The sequence below is a fragment of the Cardiocondyla obscurior genome, linkage group LG03 (genome assembly GCF_019399895.1).
Source record: "Cardiocondyla obscurior isolate alpha-2009 linkage group LG03, Cobs3.1, whole genome shotgun sequence".
NCBI lineage: Eukaryota > Metazoa > Arthropoda > Insecta > Hymenoptera > Formicidae > Cardiocondyla > Cardiocondyla obscurior.
In genome coordinates this window covers 9,649,662-9,671,872 of record NC_091866.1, presented here as the reverse complement: position 1 = coordinate 9,671,872, position 22,211 = coordinate 9,649,662, and the positions used below count along the sequence as shown (strand labels likewise).

At 40.0% G+C, this 22,211-nt stretch overlaps 1 protein-coding gene across 1 annotated transcript in view; it reads left to right on the top strand.

The window, feature by feature from the left end:
• LOC139101389 (protein O-mannosyl-transferase TMTC1-like) overlaps nucleotides 1-22,211 on the top strand; it is a 112,847-nt gene that overhangs the window by 39,590 nt on the left and 51,046 nt on the right. The window contains exon 2 of the mRNA XM_070654494.1: nucleotides 11,545-11,722. Coding sequence (XP_070510595.1) covers nucleotides 11,545-11,722 — 178 coding nt within the window. The remainder of the gene's footprint in view (nucleotides 1-11,544; nucleotides 11,723-22,211) is intronic.

Here is a 22,211-nt window from a genome sequence, read left to right as displayed (position 1 = left end):
GAAAATCGTGGAGATCGCGCTAAGCCGAGAGCGATGAAAAGAATAGCGATAGAATGCAATTGGTAGAGAAGCGCGGCCGACACTCGATCTTGTTTACGCTTTATATTTAATATTGTTATAAAAAAGCTATTCTTAATTGTTAATTATTATTAAAATAAATTAAAATAAACAAAATGATAAAATTTCGTTTGTATTAAAACCCTTAAGCGAGACACTTCCGTGTATCTTGATACTGCATAACTTTCAGCGTGAGAAATCTTATTTTTTACCTTAAATTGAGAAATCTGTTTAAAGTAACGCCATGCAAAGGTCACGCGAAACTTCGCGATATAAAGTAACAATTTTTCGAAATTGTTACATTATATAGTATATACATATATGTATATATAAGAAGGCAAATAAGAGGAGCCAGCGGGATGAGCTATAACGACAAGAGCGCAGTCGATTTCGTTATAGAAAAAGGTATAAAGAATCCGTAGAGATGAGAAAAGAGAGAAAGCGGAAGAAAAAGTGGGAATCTTCGAGGAAACTGCGGGTCTGATGAATCGGAAGCTGCAGAAATGAAAATTCCGGCCAGCTCGTCCGTGAAACGCGGTCAACCGTCCGTGAGGAAAGAAATTACCGCGGAAAGTTTTAATCGCTAATTACGTCTTCGCCGGACTATATACTATGCGGCTGCGGCGGTCAGGTCAGGTATATGTCTTCACTTATGTGAAAGGCACTGGGCAAATTCTCTTATTTCGTGCCCGCAGCGAAAGTAGAGAAGTGAGCCCTCGGACGGATGTCGAGTCGGGCGATGCGAAAACTTCCTAGACACGTAGGAACGATGTGTCCGCCGTTTTAGTCGTGTTGCACGGCGTAATGACGGCGTCGTGAGGGTTTACTACGTGCAAACTCGTTGCAACGAGTTGAGGTATTAGAAAAAAGTTTGCTATATTGCGGTGCACCTCCGACGGTACAGCGGCGGCTTTTCGCGACGGGGAAACTGCGCGGCGAATTTCCGTGAGCTTAAAAGCCCCAGCTGACACGCTGGACGAAATGTAACGAGTAAATGGGACGACTTGTATGGGGCATTCGAATGAGTATTGCTGAAAGATGTGAGAACTCACTTCATATTTCTTGAAAGCGCAAAAAAAATATATATATAAAAATAGTTTAAAAAAATAAAATAGACAGTTTTTCGGTTTAAAGTTAGTTACGCTGATAAAAGAACTTCTTCGAAAATTATTCGCTATTATAAGTTTATCGTTAAATGCAAAATTACATAATAATTATTAATTAAAACAATTATATTGATATATATAATGAGATTATATATTTTTAAAAGAATTAATTTAGATATTATGAATTATTTCTTTCTTTAATCTTAAGTGTGAAGCTTATGTCGATGTAAAACAACGATATAAGTCTGTACCTGTGGTGTTTGCACCCAGTAATTCATTGCGGAGTACACTTTGAACATAAATCGACCGATAAATACCCTTGACGTTACATAAATGTATTTCATCGCGAGACAGTAATAATGCAAGCTGCACATAGACTTAAACACGTCGTAAATTCATAGTTAATTTTTCACGGGCCTATTAAATTTCGTATAACGACTATGTTAACTCCATCCGTTATTTATGCTCAAGAAATATGTTTCCTTTCACTTCGTTAGACACGTAAAGATAAGTAAATGATTTACGGCAGTATTAAATATAATTAATATAAAATTACTCATTTTTTTTTTTTAATTAATATCTGTTTAGAGATCTCAAAATCTATTTTTTTAAATTAATATCCTTATTTCAAGCTCAAAATCTCTTGTGAGTTCATCATTACGTTACATTTAATACCAAAACTCTTGTAATATCAATGCTTAATATACATTATTCAGCATTAATATATCTCTCAACCTTTTGATAACAGTGTAGTGATATTCTTGGTGATTTTCTCGGTAGAACATCCGTTTCGAAACAATACAAGGTACTCAAGACGAGAGTTCTCCGTTGGTTCTTGCATAATGAGGGTGGCCTTGTTTCATCTCTTCACTCTGAAGGGCTTTGATAAGGACGTCTCTAGGTGTCCAACTGGACGAAAGTCCTTACAATGAGCTCAAGAGAGAAAGACACGGAGAACTGCCATATGAGTACGTGATATGTATGTATCTCAATATCTACCTTCAGCTCGTGGTATTTAATAAGACATATATTGCAAAAACCACTTACAGCCACTTTGTCGACTGCAAATCTAATAAAAACATTCAATCTCTCATACCTGTTAAGGAAAATATCAATCTCACGGGTCTTTCATTAATACGTAATAATTAAAAGACTATTAATTTACGATTATATTAAATTATGAAGCGCTCGTTTGTGTTTACGCCGTGATTTCTGAAACCGCAAAGAGCACTTCGTGACAATGGTGCGTCCTATATAAAACTAAGGCTCTTATTTAACTCGTTACAAGTCTCTCATGCAGCCTTGGTCTTTCCAATTTGTTTCTCTTTATGAATTAAAACGAGTCGGGTTCGCAATGACGAAGCATTGTTAACGGCAAGCACGGAAATGCAACTCGAGAAATAAATATAATCTAACGGAAAAGAAAATATTTCCAGCGGGTTTCGAAGAAATATATTGAGTTCGTTTTCAAGAGGTTCGACGAATTTCGATCGAAGCTTTTGCTGGAACAAACTTAAGAGTGCGCGACTACGCGATTTTGTATGTTCGAACGAGAATAGCAGCCTTATCACCGTCTCCCAAGTTTGGCTATTGGCTGTATTGTTTTCACCTTTAAAATTGCTTCGATCTTTACGATGAAACAGGACGAAATCTCTTTTCAAAACGTTACTATCACCCATCATTAGAGCTAATATCAAACTAAATCGCCATTGTGACTCTTGGATGGTTGCGGTAATAAATTCAATAATAATCCGCATACCGGTAAAGCCATCGCACAAATACAGTAAGCATGGTAAAATACGAAACATTTACCGTCCGATATATTGCGGTTCAGTCGCGTTATTCGACGGATTTACGATAGCCTGTTGTTGATGACGAATGACAATAGAATTTTTCTATCGAGTCGAGGAATTTCACCATTTTATAGATCGCGCGAATCCGTTATTCCGACTGAGGGCTCAGCATTGTCCATCGTATTTTTAACGACGTTCGAGGGCCACGCTTAACTTATACGGAATACGGGGAAATGTCAGAGCGAGCTTATTTTCTCGTGGGGACGAAGTTATCTGTAGACGGAAAGCCGTGCAGTCTGCTCTTCTTGTGAGCCTAGTTATATCTCGCTCAGAGATGTATTTCAATTCGGTCGAAGATACTGTCTCTGCTATTTCATATGGATCTCTCTCCCGGTCCTCCCCCTCTCTCCCCCTCCTCCCTCTTTCTCTCTACATCTTTACTCCTTTTCCTTCTCTTCCTGCGGGAGTCTTCCCTTGGGAGACGTGGAGCCCACGAAGGATTGTGCGTGGGTTGCGCAGGGGTTGAGGGGTGGTATACGCGAGGCACGGAGGCGTTTAGTTCGGCGCGGCACTTTATCCCTTAAATACCCAGAGGTATTCTTCCCACGGAATTGTAGGTCTCTTTCTTTCCTCGACTCGCTGAATGGCCCTGGATATCCTGAGAGGATAGAGAAGTTACCTCCATGCCCTCTCTCTCTCTATTCTTTTTTCTTCTTTTCCTTTAACCTGTCTTTCTCGTTCTCGTGCCTTTTTTCATCGTTTCTGCTCGCGAAGCAATTTATACGCGCCTCCGCCTCGCAAACAGCCGCCCATTACTCGACGACGATAAAGCTCCCCGAGCTTTGCGAACGCGTCCGATCTTGCATGCGCACGTGGGTTTCCGTGAATATATTGCATTGTCCACGAGTTAAGAATCATAAGAAACAACCAAGAAACGCTCATCGGCTCGCCGATTATTTATATAAATCTTTATTTTTCATCTATGCATTGCGATTGCTTTCGCCGGCCACAATCTTAATACTCCGTACGTATCGTGTCGCGTGGATTAAATAATATTAACGCTGCTTGCGTGAAATGATTTTTAAACGATAAAACGGAAAAATCGTATTAATGTGCAATTGAAAAATCTACTTGCAGCACACACTCACCGTTCAGTCTCCATTTTCATCGTTTCCCCCCCATATTTCTGGGTTCTTATCATGTATACTTCCCTTTACATTATAGTACTATTTAGGGACACGCAAGCGAAATAGTGTAATGACACCCTGCGAAATCTAAGGTACATCTCGGGCGACGAAGTTACGGCAACCGTTAGACCTTTTTCTATCGCGACATTCTCAAGTGCTATTGCTTCTGCAAACGTGATATGCTCTATCACTTTATATATATTTATATATATAATCCCAAAATATTTAAGAACTTTAAATAATCGTAAAATTCCGTAGATCCTATATACTTTAGTATTGATCTGAGAAAGTGTGCACTCTTGCATTATTTTGTTACTGCAACTGAATGTAATTTTATAACCTGAATCGCTAAACCTAGCCCCATAAACTTAAAAAAGAATTCGATGCGCATCGTATATGCATGCGCCCATAAATCCTTGCACTGCACCTTGGGGGTTTATGATTCGAGACTTGATTATAAAACTGGCTTTAAATCAAAAGCACCAGTTTCGTTCAAAGTGTCACGAATACATGAGATAATCGCGAATACTTAAGGACCTTCAGTAATTTAAAAGATGACAGTGTACACAAGTAAACGGCTTAAGCGTTTGTCCGAGCAAAAATAAAATTTAAATTTCTTATTAAATTTATCGTGAGTTTACTTCTAACTCTTTATGTAAAATTCCACACTAGGACTTACAATATTTTAAATAACGTAGCGTTAATATAATGTAACGTACGCGCATCTCCAGTAATAAATATATTTTTTGCAAGAAGAAAGGAACTCCGGCGCTCTTGTTATCGTTGCATATTTATGCAATATCGGTTATTCCCCATTGTGCAAACATTCGCGCGACACCGGTCGTACTGAATTCGATGATAAACCCTGTATTCCCTTCCTTTACAGCCCGCGCATCAACCACTTCACATATAAACGCCGAGATTCTATTACGGCGTTACGGTGGCGGCGCGGGGGCCTTAATTCCACTCGCAGTTTCGCCGTACGTTATCATCGTACCCGCCCGCCTATCCGCCGGTGCACAAAACGCGAGATCGTTCAGACGTCGTGTTTAATGCTCGGGGCAGGAGAAACCTGGAACGCGATTAATCTCAAGGCACGAGAACTCGCCTGGTGCAGTTCCTTGTACCGCACCGTACGGTTGTAACGATCGCGGCAGAGACGAGCGCATCCGATACCGCGCCTCGCGCAGCGCGAAATTGTGGCAGCTCATCTCTCCGCGTATTTCTCTCCTCCCCCAATCTCCCGCGTTGTCTCTCCTCTTTCCCCGCTCTGTGACCGCGTCCCACCCTTCGCATTACTTGTAGGTGAAAAAGCGAATCACCCGGTCGTAAAGCACCCGGCGAGCTGATTGTGTACCGGCGATAAAAAGAGCGACAATTAAAGGCGACTATAAAGGCGGCTGCGATCCAATGATCGCCCATCAGGGTGTATACGCGATATCGCCCATGAATTTCAGCGAAATTTTTATGGGTCGGACTAAAAGAGGAGCAAAGGGGGGAATGCAACTGGATCGGAGTGGGGACGATTTCACAAATGCACGTCGTTTGCATTCAGCGACAATGACAAATTTAATAGCCGCGTTTCGCGGCCCGCCTGACAATTACGATGACACTCCGTACGCCCGAATAACGCTATACGTCCCGCCCGGTCTGGTTATCGAGCGCGATAAAAAATGATTAGCGCGTGAAGATTACGTCGCGATGCGACACGGCTTTGCCATTTTCGCGTTACAGAGCGCGCAAGCTCGCGTATATACATAAAGAGACCGTAGAAATAAAATTTTAATACATACGCATGCGATATTTGCACGTCGTCATGGATACGGCAGTGGCACTATGCGAGCACTACGCAGCGCATTCATAGTTCGCGCTTTCGGTTTTTTGATTAAAAGACCGCGCTTGTTTTTCATTATCGCATCGCGGGCCCGCAAAACGAGCAGTCGTTGACGATCACTGATTTTCTATCAATCGATCAGTGCTACTTGTTTCATGCTGTTGCAACAATATCGAATTTTCCATTTGCGACTGCCGATGATTTTGCACGAGCGGTTTACGCTGTTAAAACTCTTGAACGCAATATGACGCGGCCGACCTTCGTGACGGATTAGGAGCAAATCGGATTACAACAAATCAGCGGGGGCTTACTTCGCCGAAACATCATCAATTGCCATTCTATTTCATCGACCGATTATCATGTCCGGTTTAATTGAAGAGCATTCGAATTTTGCTGATCAAATAATTCGTGTTCCTATTATTTTATCTCTTTTGTTGCTGCCATATAAAATCATGTTGTATTATTTTTTAAAAGGGAATAAAGATATTTTTGCAGTAAAATAATAGCGCGTTAAATTATTTAATAATACGGTAGACGTTTTGCGTCTTGCTGCCTTTCCCGGAGAAGAGCTTTTTCCCGTCGTTTAAACACGGCTTAATCTGTTCCTTAACGACCTTGGCTATGGGGACACGCTCGATCGGCAGGTTAATTTGGCCGCAATGAAACCAGCCCTGGCCATTTCCCAACGGATCCCAATACAAGGGATTTGGGACGAGCCGTAAGTCGGATTTTCGCTTAGCGATATCAGCTACGTCGCACACCATTGATTGGTGGCAGAATTCCAAAGTGCCTTTTAAAAATGTTCCATTGCTGTCCAGAATAGGCTACACTGTCGATCAACGGTATATTTTTGTTACTTTTTCGCTTACCGAGCACACGTTATTTAATGAGTATACATAAAAAATTCTTTCAAGTAAAATATTTTTACGCGACGGCACGCGAAGACGATGATACAATATTTCTTTCTTTTTTTTTGTCCTTATAAGTTTAATATAAAATAAACGAGAGGGATGCTCAGCTTAATAATTACAAGACATTAGCTAAGTATCTAATAAATGATGCTTAGCGGAAAATCCTCCGTCATGTACAATGTGAATACACCATTTTTCCCAATATACAATCTGGGAAAGAAATGAGGCTCGCCCGTTGATATACGGCGCCACTCAAGGCGTACAAACGGTCGTAATTCAAGCTATTATCAGATCTGACTGCGTGACTAACGTGTAAGCGGATCGCTGGTATAAAATGAAAAAAAAAAAGATACAGAAAAGAATTAGGAGGACGGAGGAAACCAATAAGAGATAATTGATCGTCAATGACAATCTCTCGCCAATCTTTAATTATAATCTGTCAAATCGTGAAATATTATATTCGCGCGATAATCATTCTTCCGCGGAGACTAGAATAGAAAACGAGATAAGGCAGAAAATAACGATATAGATATAAGCATGCACTCTTGTAAAAAGGAAATAAATAAAAATATATTGTAAAAGTATATAAATAAATTTCCCAGAACTAAAAGCGTGTCTTAAAGTGGACAGTATCTCGCGAACCGATCGATGCCACCAAATTTCTTCGAACGCACAACAAAGATCGAAGTCCCGACGTGCTCGTGATTTATTTCGTTGGACACTTTTCTGGGAGGAACGTGACTGGAAGTATGGGCTAGCTAGTCCCTTAAATCACTGAGGCGACGCTGGAGAGTCGAAATCGGTATCTCGGCTGCTATATTCCGCGCACGATTGAGCTCGAATGGCGTTTCTACAGCGCTCTATCATCGTACCTTTGTCTTGTGGCTGCAAATGATAGTCTTTAGAAAGTTCGAATCCAATATCGCCGTCGAAAAGAAAACGAGACTCGAATTATGTGCGTGACTGTTAGAAAGGATCACGCAAAAATGCACCTTCATGAAATATATTCTAATCTTCCGCAAAATATTAAAAAGAAAAAAATTTTTATTATGTAAAACGTAAAGAAAAAAAAAAGAGAGTATTAAAACATATATTGTACGCAATATTAAAATAACAATAGCAGCCAATTAACAAATGCTCTTTTAGTCGTTTTTACTTTGCTGAGATATTTCTATGCGGAATTAATAATGATAGAACTTCTCGAGATACGGGCTGCTCTATGTCTCTCTTGTGTGAAAGCGGAAGAGGATACTAACGAGACGAAAAGATGAAACGGGCGGTCTTTACGATGTAGTGGGAGGTAAACTAAGCCAACGTGATTTAACGACATCGTTCAAGATTTTAATACCTCGTTACGAGAACCTCGATCTTTCGACTTTTTGCGATGCGACGTCTTTAAAGGAATCCTTTGAGGACCAACATTTCCTCGAAAAGCTCGCCGAGCGATTCATCTTTACAGCGACGAGCTAAACTTCATTAGTTAATTACATGCCGGAACTTCGTCAAGATTTTCTTTTCAGGATAGTGATCTTCACCGCGCGACTCGTACTACGCGGGTCTCTATGCGCGAAATGATGGACCCAACGGGCGCGGAGACGCGTTATTCCGAGCAAACGAGTGTCCGATTTCAGAGGTCTTTCCCTGATTAAAGCCCTTCATTTAGCTGGCGCGAGAGCCGTTCGTTTCGTTTCGAAACACAAACGCAAAAGTGATAATGACGGAACGGGGATAAGTATTGATCGCGCTCTGCGGCTGGCCAGTAGTTACGGGCCGGTGTGGTCAAACAGTCGTAATAGAACCGGTCGTGGTTAGCCAGTAGTAAGAGCGTACCTGCGGTCAGACAGTTAGTATCAGGTCCCGCTGCGGTCTGATACGAGCAACTGTTCTACTTCGTCATACTGTGCTTCTGTTTTCAAACTTTTGATAGTCGTACCGTCAGTATTATTTCAACTTAAAAACACAAATACTGTACATATATGTATAACCTAATTATAAAATGTGTGTTAGGAAAAATGGCATTTTTCTCCTTTATCTTTAAAATAAAACTGCTGTTTTTGCAACGTTGTTTTGTAGCTCCTATGATTTTAGCAAATATTAGGAAATCATATAATAATTTACATTAGATATCTAATATAACATTAGAATATTAATTTAATTAAATTTATTTATATTATATTACCTATTATGCTAATTAATTTTATTTAATTATTATAATATTAATAATAATAATTCATGTGGAATGATTAAGAGGATAACAGAAGTTACGAAAGTCAAGTTGCTTGTCCCTACCTTTTCATGAGAATGATCGTGTAGGAATAAAGCCGATTAAACGCTTAAGCCCGAATTGATTAAATGTATAATGCGATCTAAAAGTCATGTGAATAAATTTCTCATTTGGCAAAAAACACTATTCGCCTTAAGTAAATGAATTTTTTTTTAATAATTCGGCGACAATTTCTCTTTTGCATTTAATTAGAAAGATAATTTGACACTTTATTTTATTCAAATTGATAAAAATACGAAAGTATTAGTAAAAATGTCACAAATATTATTGTAAACTATTTTTTAAATAAACTTTTACGTGTAATATGACACAATTTTATTTGTACACTCAACGCGAGTATAGACATATCTCACTGCATTAAATAAGACGTTCTAAAAGCCGACATCAAAGTTAATAATTTTCATTGTTTGCATATAGATAAAGAGAGTCTGTAATTATTTTCAGACTTCTCTTCTGTGCGTCTGAGCGAGCTTCAATGATGACATGAATAAAAGATATGAGAAGAGAAATTCACGTAGAGTAGAAAGTTGCGCCGACGAAGACAAATTGCGTTACAGAATTCTTCAGGGGAAAAATATAAATGATTATACGCAAAGAGCGAAGAAGAATGAGGCTGAAAATAGAGACGTTTGTAATGTACGGCGATTAATCTCCGTGCTTTTCTTTTTTTAGATCGAAGACAGGTACGAGATGTTGGAATACCTGTTATTTATTAAATAATTTGTCGCTTTACGTAAAAAGATTAAAGAATACCGACGTAACTTTTTTTTTTCCGTTCATTTAATCGCGTAATTGCTGTCGAAACTGCGTCAATATCTGTTTAATATCCAAGTGTGATAACGTAATATCGATGCTGCAATACGATGTACTTCATTCCATAACAGGAATGCAGGCGCACGCCGCTGTGCTTGGAGAAACCAGTTAGAACAAACAAGAAGCTCCTAAGCATACAGCCCTCATACTCCGCACTTCGACCCGTTGCGTATATCAGAAACTTGCAAACTGTGGATGCGGCGGAGAAACAATAAACTTTGTTAGTAAGTGGATATAAATGTAGAAGCGCGGTTCGTATGTTGATTTTTAAGCGAGACTCGAAACGTTCTTAGCAAAACTCTCACCCCAGCCGATCGTTTCGCGAGGAAGCCGCCGCTTTAATTCGCCGCGCGACAAAAGTAAGCCTGTAGCTAGCAGTGTGACCGGATTCGCGACGATATCCGCAATGTCTATCCTGCGATCGACGTATGCGCGCTTTTTGCTTGATCTAGAGCCAAGGAAAAGACAGGATACGCCTACGACAACCTATGATCCTTGACACCTGGAAGCGAGCCAAGCGCAGGTCCTCCGAGGGCGTCGAACTTATGCCGCCGGCAGGCTTCCAAAATTATAGCTGAACTGCGTCAGCAGCTACGGTGTTTGTTTTCATCTCGATGTCGGCACGACGATCCATATATATACTTCTCTACGTTCTTCACGTCGCCCTATTTCTCTATCCCTGCCTGTTGTCTCACTTCTTTGCGATTAATAAAGACGTTCGATAGAGCAGCAAACGAAGGAGGTGCGATATTTGCGCGCGCACATCAAGAAGTCGATATTATTTTTGCTAACGGGAGAATATATGACATCAGTTACTTTAATCTGCTCAAAGAAAACGGCATCCTCTGGTTAGTTGCGGCGAAAAGGAAACGGTCGGAATGGTTTTCTAAAATCCGATTACTTCGGCCGACTTAAGCGGATTTTCGTGGAAACTACGTCACGCCCGCGTTTGAAATCCGTTGTGCTTATAAACAAAAAGACGACAGAATTCATCTTCCGACGTTTCTTTGTATCCGGTAACAATGAAATTTGTTCCCTTTCTCGCAAGTAAAGATGATTTTATGTAGGTGTCGGAGAGAGGTTCTTTGATGCAGAAACTGCGCTCTGTAAAATACAGGCGCTTTAATTTTTGCTTTGTTCATAGATGATATTGTTTTATAGGATACGTACAAATTGATAACGTAATAATACGACGGCACGGCCGGTCTACGTTTATTTGCCTCTCTGTAGAAAATTAATTATTTCCGTAAAGACGCAAATTTTCGATAAAAACGTCATTTATTCACCATTTATATTTCATGTCAGTGTTCATATTCTTAATAAATTTAATTTTTTTTTTAAATAAATCTATTTTTCTTCTTTTTTCTATCTAATTTAAATTAAATTTATAAAATTTTTTTTTTGTTATTTGTAACCTGTCATTCATCCTTACTCTCAATTTGAAAAAAATCTTTAAATGTTCGTACATTGACACGGAATATTTTTAGATGTGCTCAATATTACAAAATATAACTTGTCAATATTGTCTCTAATATAAATTCAATTTCAATTAATTACAGATTGAACTACTTGATGGCGGGTTTGAGTCCCATGTGGTATCACGCCACGAACGTCGCCTTACACGCCGCTGCGTGCATCTTAGTCACCAGAGTGAGTCTCGTGGTAGCTGCCCTTCGACCGGGATTCGCAGCACTCGCCGGCCTGCTATTCGCCGCCCATCCCGTGCATACGGAAGCGGTAAGTCGCACAAGTGACGGAATAAAGTGTGAATTTCATCGAATACATATCTGACTCTACAATCTGATTTTGTGAGAGAAATGATTCCCCGAAAGATTTAGTCGGTCGCGCGTTATTTTTCAGCTTCGTCCGCTTACCGTTGGCTAATATTCGATCGCATATTCGCGAACATGTACTTACGCGTTGCATGGTTCGCAGCACAATGGCGAATTCATCCCAAACCAAACAAAACAACAAGATTAGTAGAGTCCACTCGCCACGTAACCGCTCTGCGTGCGCGAATAGAGTCTGGCTGATCCGCTTTTCCTAAGTGCATAAACGTAATTAGCCTAATCTTATTATGGGTATGATCGTGACGGACAGAATTTGAAGTGTTCCGTCCACGTCGTCGGGAAAAGAGAGAAGGCGAAGAGAGCAAAGAGCAACGGAGGGAGAGAGAACGACTGTTACTTGAAGATAGACTTGTTTTTGCTGTAATCAACGTTGGCGCTTATCGGCCATAAGAGAAACAATTAGTTAGGATGTGCGCGTGTTACTTTGGCTGAATCGTGAGTTTTCTTTTGAACTGTACAAACTGACGGAATAGTATTAGAGTTGCGAGCTTCTATCAAGTATTTCTGCACGGCATCAGCGAGAATGATAAACTTCGTCGTTAATAATATTACCCTACTTAACCCGCTTTACTTAAGCATATAACTATAAAGCTTTGTCCGCCGTTATTGCACAAATTATGTTATTATGTATGAAAATGGAAGTTTATAGAGCGTTAGATTAGGAAGTTGAGAAACGGCATGGAACAATGCATCGGTGATTATATAATATGTGCATCGGAGCTTGCATAAATCGCGAGAAGTACCTTGCTTATTTTCTGGGTCACTATTGGATGATAATATCTATCGATAGTTGCGCGTCAGTATTTTTATATTATTTTAAAATAATTATTTGGACGGTATATGGATTTTTATTTTTTCCAAACTAATGCTGCCCAATAGAGACCGCATTTAAACGCGGTCCAATGAAACCGCGAGAAGAGATACATCGCGATCAATGCATCGTAATTTTTTGTAATTATGAATAAGCAATCACGGGAAGAATGTATGGGAATCAGATTGTATAGATACGGAGATAAAGGCGAATTCCGCGTCATTAGCGTGGGAGCGTGCCTTTTGAGCGAAATTACTGGCGGCACACGACACTGGTTCGCAAGTCCCGGTCTGCCCATTACAAGCTCGACCTGCTTGCCGGTCACGCACTGCATCCTGTTACATCACGTGCGTGCGGTATTGCATGTATTGCTCGTTGCGTGCACGGGCGGCCCTCGTTGCCAGTGTCACTATTGTGATATCATGTTCATGTTGTACGCGGACGGCCAAGTCAGATAATAACGTGTACTCAGATTAAATACTCTGCCATCCGTGATTATTTTTGTGCCGAGTGGAAAATCCCGCTATCATTTTATGCATGCGGCACTCGGAAAATCAATTTTCCCGACATTGCTATCGCACGTGATATTTTTGTCATTTTTAATTCTCGCGCTCGATAGAATCGGACTGATTTCATAAATATTTCTCGACAGAGAGTGAATCAGTGATCGTATTCACATTTAGAATTAAGAAGAACGTTATATAATATTGCGGCAGACTTTAAGATGTAGATATATAAGCCATCTGCGCGGACTATTTTTACTCGCGTTAAATATTTAAATATTTTCACATCCATCAGCCATCATTTTAGCTCTATCGTTGCGCGGAATCGGTACAAAACTTGTTATACGATGTCGTTAAAAATTCTCATGCTTTTTGAATTTATATTCTTCTGTCACGAAACGTTCATTAGTTCGATATTAATAAATTATACCATGTCGTGTGTAATATCAAATATGCACAAGTCGGAAATTTTTCCCCGCGATCGAGAAAGGCAATGCTAAATGATTCGCCGCAGTATTAATTTCGGATTTGCCGCGACTCTCGTTTCAGGATCTGTGTTACATATCATCATTGTTTCAGCAACAATCGTCGGTTCTTTACCAGTGAATTATCGTAATTCGATTCTGTTACTGACACGATCAGTCGATAGTTTCTGAATTAAGCTCTACATTCAGCCGTTGAAAGGAATCCCTCATTAATTAAGTACAACGTTATTAAAGCGCTAGGCTTTTGGCCCGATGTAAACTGGCCAGAACAAAGGACACGTTTACAAAGATGGGGGAAGAAGGGTTGTCGGGTGAAGCGAGATCGCCGACCGCGCGTTATCCTGGACTTCGTCGTTTAGTTGCCGAACCCGGAAATCTCTACAATCGATCAATTACCGTGCTCATGTTGCCGTTCATTAGATAGGTCACATTCTACTCGTGCTCGTACCACTAATTAATTCGTAGAGGTTTCTCAAGCATTCGCATCGTTCGAATAGCGAATTGATTGTTTTACGTCTGTATGATAAGACTGCAATAGATGTTATAATAACAATAAATTTTTTTTAATTTGAAATGTATGTAGAAAAAATATTTTTTTTAAATTGATTGCCACGGACAAAAAAGATAATGACCTATCTAGAATAATAATTTATACAATTATGATGGCTGATTTATGGCTGATTTAAAGTATTCTCCGTGGTATATCGAAAATGTGTATAATATTATTGAGTAGTACGTTACTGATAGATACACGAAGTGTGCAACAAAATCGTGTGTTAAATATTGATTGAACTGGCTTTCAGCAATCTAAAGAACCTTTACATGTGGCCCGTTTGAATAACACATCAAAGATAATCACGGTTTTACTCGAGCTGCAACCGTTGCACATCTGAGTCAAAGACTGCTCGCTGCAATCTCCTGTTTTTTACAAATCTGTGTAAAATACTCGGGTCTGCCTTTGATTGGCACGTGAATACGAGAGATTGTCAAAAGTGACGATAGCACGCCGATTGAATACGATCTTTTGATTGCAAAAAAGCATTTTAACAATCTCGCAAGAGCTGTTAAAAAAATTTTGTTTCGATAAAAGATCTTTCTGCTTTAATTCAAATAAAATGGCGCGATTAAGTATCGGGATAAAAATCGTCCTTAGTTTATGAGCACTCGAAGCTCTCATCTTATCCTTATATTCATTTAATATTCCACAGAAAACACTCGAGTTATTCGATAAGACCTTACGATTCGCGTATCGTACGATCCCTTCGTGCTCGCAATTGTCTCGAATCGCCTCTGGTTATAAGTCGCTCGATATTATGATTTGCACGCGAAATTGGATGTATCGATTTTTCGCGATCCCTTGGTATCGGCAGTACTTGCGCTATCCGATGGAATAAATGCCGTGGGCAAACGACAAAAGTAGCCTAGATTAGAATTGGAGCGTTTAGATCGCGCGATTTCGCTCGGAAGTACCTGGCGAAGGTATACCAGCCATTTTGCAAAATCGCCGTTCATCTATTCGAGTCGGAAAATGTATTCAGTCCGCTAAGTGATTCTGTTGAATATTACTTTATTATCTTTACTCACACACCCTTTGTTCCCCGCGTACGTGCAAAGCCCGCGAAGAAGAAGAACAATTCTTCGAAATTACAGCTATTTTATCGGATTAAAGCGCGCTCGCTTTCGTACAATGGAACATGAAAGTCGCTCAATTTCACCTCGCCATTAAATGAGCGTAACGAAACGATTTCCATAAGGGAAAGCGTATATTAGAAAAACGGCGTTTGAAAGAAACCGCTAAGCTTTCGCTATTACAAATAATCATCTTATATACCGTTGTTTGTAGTATAATAATCTCTTCATTTATCGCGTTTTTCTCTCTTTTGGCCTTCTCTGTGCTTTCCCGTATTGCATATAGCGTGTTGCAAATTGCAAGCGAAGTATAACCGAGTGTGCATACATATTGCTCTTAACTTTATCATCAAGCACCAAATTTAATTTTATTATTTTACACGCGCGCGATAATTCAAAAGAAAACATTAATTCGCTAACGCGCTATGATAATAAATGTTAATTAATTAATTAGTGCAAACGTTTATATTCCCGAGTATTTATTTTGGTTATCTCATGCGTGAAGAAATATGGCTCGGAGGTAACATATTATTTGTTTGCAGCGATAACAATACCCGATCATTTTCAGTGCAACCCGTTCATTTTCTGAAGGACGTACGAAACTTTATAATTTAGAATTTTAGACGAAGCGCGCACGTGAATTACTTTTCAATAATTCATGAATAAATAGCGCAAAATATATAACGCGATATATTCTTGTGAAAAACGGCTAAAAAGAACTAATACCTTTTGCAGTAAAGCGTATGTTTGTGAACAGCTTGTTTTATTCTTGAGTTTTTGCTTGGAACGGGGAACCTTTGAAAACTGTTTAGTAGTATTGTCTTTACTCAAAGCGTCCCTCGAATCGAAAAAGAAAAGCCGCGGTTCTTCCGCTCCGCGCATGTATCGTCGAAGGCAAACGGGTGGGCTAAAACAAAATACGTGTTCCGTTTCGCGATGTACGGAAGAGAAGCTGCTACTCCGAAACATTCGCGGAAAGGAGGAGAGAAGGCAAAAATAAAGAGAGAAGACAGATCGAGCGAGATGGGTCGCGAATACCTTCTCTTTTCATCCAAAAGAACTAAAGAGCATCAACGTGCATACCGGAATGTTTTCGAGGTATTGTTGAAAGGCGAGGAAAGGGGCGGAAGGCAATACATTCCCGTTAAATCATTCGTAAAATCGTAGGTACCTCCGCAGCGCGATGCGATTTTCTCGATGCGAAAACGGTAGCGTTTCTCTGTGCGCGACTGTGCTCTTGTATTCTGAAAATTCAACAAGATTGTCCACAAAGACACTACTTGCCTGCGACAAAAAAAAAGAACTTTGGTCCCGCGATATACGAGAGACGTGATAAATGGTGGCTATATTTTTGGTTTCCTCTTTGCGCTCACAGCGAGGAATTGTATAGAATGACTTAAATATTACACAATTAAATTATTCATAAAAGTGTAGACACAGTTACCACCTTTGTATTTTTGGACTCTCACCGCTTTTAAAAGATTGATAATAAAAAGTCCACATTTTTTTTTTCTTTTCCTTACGCAGTGAAAACCAACTTTCTTTTTTTTTTTTTTTTTTTTACCTCAACACGTGGTAAAAAAATGTTACAATTAAAAAATTTTTTATTTAAAATTACGAAGGTAAAAACGTAAATGCGTTAATAATACTACATGCTATCGCAATTATTAATTTCACAAATTTATGAATAAACTCCTAGTTTTCCTGATAAATCACTTAGCGTAACCGTTGAAAATTATATGAATCCCGGAAATTGTTCCCGTCACTCGCTACACTATGGATAGGTATTATGGTGTACGGTAGACTTGTGCCAGTATATATTCCGGCATAATTGTACTTAATACATATAATAGCCAGGTTACTAAATTAAGGGAAGCTCAACCGGTTGGTCCAGATTAACAAAGTAATTCGCGAATCCCTATGGATTACCAATGACCAGTATCTCGGAATTAGCAAAAGCTATAGATTGTACATCTCCTCGACAATAAGCTATCGGAACTGATGAATGTAACATATCTATTTGTTTTTATCCACATATATGTACGTATATATAATTTTATAGCGTATCAAAATTTAATTATATGCTATTTTTCTTTTTTTTTTTTTTTAATTTTGTTCAACAGCCATCTCCACAATTTTATTACTAATAATACTTGCCGGTAAATTTATGATTCTGTATAAAGCTTTATATTTAAAAATTGCTTCTCTTATTGCACTAATAAGGAATATTTAATTAAAGAATGTAAAAAAAGAATTTATCGAATTATTGTCTGGTTAATTAAAGTTCCAAAATTAGTTTAACTTTATTGTACATTTTGTGAAATTGTGTTGATTTATTTTATCAGTCCAGGGAGATGTTTAAATAATTAATATTAAATAAAATCTATGTGATAAATAATATAAAGAAGGAATCGATACAAGCTGTTATGTGACAAGCAATCAAATAAGCTGTACTGCAAAAGAGAAGCATTTTATTGCCTGTATTACGTACTTTATTATCGGATACGTATCCAATAAAAGTTCTGACGAGAATAATGATAAAAGGGAATATCGCGCAATATTAAAATTTCAAGAGCGGAATAATTATCCCGTTACACGTTCGAGTCTGTTAATTAAGTATGTTCGCCTTCATCCTTTCACGGAAATCAAAAAGGTTCCGGGAGACATATTCATTATCTCGTGGACCATCGATTTCGACGTTCTCACCCGGGGGAATTCGCGGGCGTCGGTCGGCCAAGTCGGCGACGACCTGGAGTTAACAGCGCGAGTTTAAAAGTGATTTATCTCTGATTTATGGAGGAAAGAGCACGGTACGGAAGCCGAAAGTTTCTCGGCTTCTCGGCGACGAGGCGGAAAGAATTATCGGTCGGGCACAATGGACAGGCGGTGATATCGTTTACACGTCGAATCCCACGGCCGTCCGTTCTCCGCGAAGACAAAAAGAATGTCGGCCGCCTTCCTCGCCTTTGGGCAAGGAAAAAATATCGCGGCCGCTGCGGAGCTCGGCGGATTTTTCAGGACGAAGCCTGCGGAAAACGGAAGCGCCGCCGCCGAGGCGATGCAGTTGAATTTTCACGACGGCGGAGAAGTTCGTAATGAAAAATTTAATTCGTCGAGGAAACAGGAATTATTCTCAACAGAATATTTTCGCCACGGCAAGCGGACTCGGGCTGCTCCTAGCAACGTCGCTGTTCCTTCCCCGTTAACCTTTGATATTTTTCGCTTCAAGATGTTCCTCTCGCACATCTCAGACCAATCCGTTTGCAAATACAGTATTCGTATGTACTTTGTATTCCGTAGCTTAATGAAGGAACTTGATGTAAATGTACCGACGTCAATGCAAGTCCTACATTCTTGTTGCTTTAACGTGCGGTATAAACGCAATTTATCTAAAAGCACTTACACGTTATTGGCAAGATTCCGCCTCGCTAGTTTCCTCTTGGCCGCGCGTGCGTTTGCGAAATCCCGCAGTGAAATATTCATGGCGATGGTATTCGCGACTACTAGCAGCGTAATTCCGCGCACGATTCGTGGGACGTCGATTCAAAGTAGAAGAGGTAACCTCGTTTCACGCGGACGAAACTTTTCTCTCCCCGTTTCCAGCGGTGTTCCTCCCTCTTTGAGCTGACGTCGAAACGTTACAGGAAACGTGTCGCTCCGTTCCCAAAGGAGTTTCGTCGAGCAGTCGATGTTCAGAAAATATCCGTAAGTTGGTGACGCGAGCAGAAACATTTGTCTGCGATCGTAGTTCGAGGGGCGCATGCAAAAGTGCACTTCCACGCAACATACATTCGCGAACAATAAAATGAGACAGAATAGTTTATTAGGGACAAAGAAGCGCTCTTTGTCGTTTGTTTGCAGTGCGAACGAGTTCAGAACGGCTTCGTTACGTAGACATGCACTTTTGTCTTTCTATTCTTCTCGTCTCACCGGTTCTACCCTAGATACAAAAGAACATCGTTCGCGCACGGGTGTCTCGCATCACGACGTCTCTTCAGGAAACAGCCGGAAGTAGAAGGGTATCAGCTGGCTCAAGTCCGGAGCCGAGAGTTCCACGTCTTGATTGCGCGATTCATAACGCTCGGAATCCGGGCGTACTCGCTCCGCGCCCGTCCCTTAATTCTCTCTCGACGCCCGGACCTTGTTCTCAACTGCCGCATGATATGACGATGGATCTTCACTTCCGGAGGTGGATCGCGCGTTATGGTCGAATCTTGAATTTGCGTCGCTACGGGGAACGGTCACGGGCGAGGGATTATGTCGGATCAAACGAGCGTGCGGAGAAACGAATGTTTTCTCGACGTGCGAACCACCGAGCATTGTAATTTATCACTTTCATTGTATCATTTATTCTGCTGCGCCAGAAATATTTCAGCGTGACATCCGGAGAACACTTTCAGCATTCGCGCATTAGCGAGGCACCGTTTGCTGCTCTCTCTTTCATTCGCAATCTCGAAAACGCACCCATTTTTAAGGAGCCGGAGCCAGTCGAATGAGAAGTCGTAAGAGCAACGCGATTTAAAAAATTTCGCGCAAGCTGACGCGAGAGCGGCGGGCACGTAAGAAGCCGGGGGAGCTTCAAGCTTCTCGGGATCTAACGGGTTAAATTGAGGGAAAAATTGAACCAGCCCCTATTTCACTGTGCAGTGTTTCGTAATCCGTTAAAATAGATATATTAAAATAAGGTAATGTACCGCAGTTTAATTTTCTTTTCTCTCTTCATTTTTGCGTTACACGCCTACATTTTTATGTCTTTGTTCCGCGCTGTCAGTTTCCTCACCGTGACGCAGAGAAAACTCCCCGCTGAATGTATATCCGAGGTAAACGCTATCTACATATGCATCGCTATAGACATACATCTTTTGAGAGCAATGCTAAACTTTTATACGGTTCCGCACACAAGATCATAGGATTCCTTTTCAAGCATTTCTCTAAAAAATGTTTTTTAAGCAATTTTTTCGTTTTAAAATGTTTTAATACGATTATATATCTTTCTGTGTGACGATATTCATGTAAAAATTAATTAAAATTTATTTACAAAGAAAGAGTAAAAGAAAAAAAAAAAAAAAAAAAAAAAAAAAATGATTACTTAAAACGCAGCAAAATGTACCTTTGTGACGTATGTGCAATATAAATACATGAATGTAACATAGCCACATAAACTGTCATTTCTTGAATAGACCGTAAAACAAGGCGAACGTGTCCCTTATTTGGCTTTAGAGCGCGGATGGAGACACGTGCGGCCAATTGAAGTTCCATTCCACAAAAGTTGCACCGGTAACTTCCTAGCGACCTCCGCTCCCGGACTCAACTCAAGGAGAACCGCAGGCTGACGGTAATTGAGGACAAATAGAGAAAATACTTTTGATAGTGGCCGCAACGACGATCATCCCAGCTCCGTACGAGCGGTTAGACGTTTCATTAAAGGATATTGCCGTTCCTCAGAGGAAAAGAGAAGGGGTAAACTTCTTAAGGGTGAACCGGTTGCAGCTTGCCCGTTTGACGGCGGCGGGTTAGTGAACGAGCGAGAAAGTAACCCTCCCCCAACAGTTGTTAGAGAAATCTCCGCGCGACGTCAACGATTATTAGATTCCTGATGCGAGGATGGCACTCTGACCGGAAATGTTAAATCTCATCAGAGAATAATTGAAACGAAAGCTTATACTTGCGCCGTGTATTAAATTCTACGTTAAGTTTTTTTTTTCTCTTTTTCTTTTCTTTTTTTTTAAGACCGTACGAATGTCTTTTGTTGAAAATTATTATAAGTTTTGCATTTGCGATAAAAATTAATGCTGTATTTACATATTCGCTTTAAATTTCGAGCTGTAATTGCATTGCGGTAAAACAAAAAGTTCCTTGCAAATAAAAAAAGGAGGAAGCTAAAAGTCGAATGTCTGGGTTCTTCTTTTCCGCCGTTTCTATTCCGTTACTCGTTCGTGCTGCCAACAGCTGACACGGAATACAGACAAAGTTAACAAGGTTGTCAGAATATCGTTCGAAACGTTGCAAGTGGAAGTAAAAATTCAGAACATCGCGCCGTGTTGCGAATCTCAATGTAATAAATGAGGGCGAGTTAATATCGTATACTTATAATATTGCTAATTGTTGGGTCGCTCTTATTTTTTTTTTTTCTTTTTTTTGTTTTGCTTTGGCATTCGACAACTTCGTTAGCTTTTTGTAGGACAAGTTCAGAAAGGCTTAACGACGTAACCGTCGTGACACAGAAGAGAATGGACCCGGCAGTCTGTAAGAAGCCGGGGCTTTATTAAAGCCTCCTATAATATTAAAGAGGCTAAGAGACTGTCAGTGTCTCGTACGTGCTTATACTGCGCGAATATAACCGCGGTCTCCAGAACACATTTGGAATATACCAAACCGGTACGTTCTTGTTACTACTACAAGATTATATAAAAATATGATCGCATTATTATACGGGTGTATATTTCATTGTTACGCGGACGTATAAATTCACAGAGAAAAACTATTCTCTTTCTTCTTAAAAAAAAAAAAAAAAAAAGAGGGGGCGTTTATTATAAACACAACGCGGATAAAATATCAAAGTATAACTTGGCGTGTGACGCGTTCTTCAACTATGTGTGCAAAAAATAATAATGCAGTTTAGAAATTTTGTAATTTAACTTTTTCGTCGTTCTCTGTCGCTACATTTTGCGACACCTCGTTGGTAACCTGTTTGTTTAAGGATTATCAACAGCGGTCTATGGACAATTTGCCATAAACGAAAAGCATTTCTATTCAAACCTCGATGCGTTATCTACGTTATCTATTTTGCAAGGATGTCGACTCGTTGTCATGGCACAAGGTAATCACGCTACCGTGTACGTTTTAAACGGGATATTCCCTCTTGGACGTCGTTATACTTCACGGCGATGTTTCCCCGCGCGTTTCGTCTGCGCTTCAGTTACAGCACGAGAGCTGAGTGACCGAGCT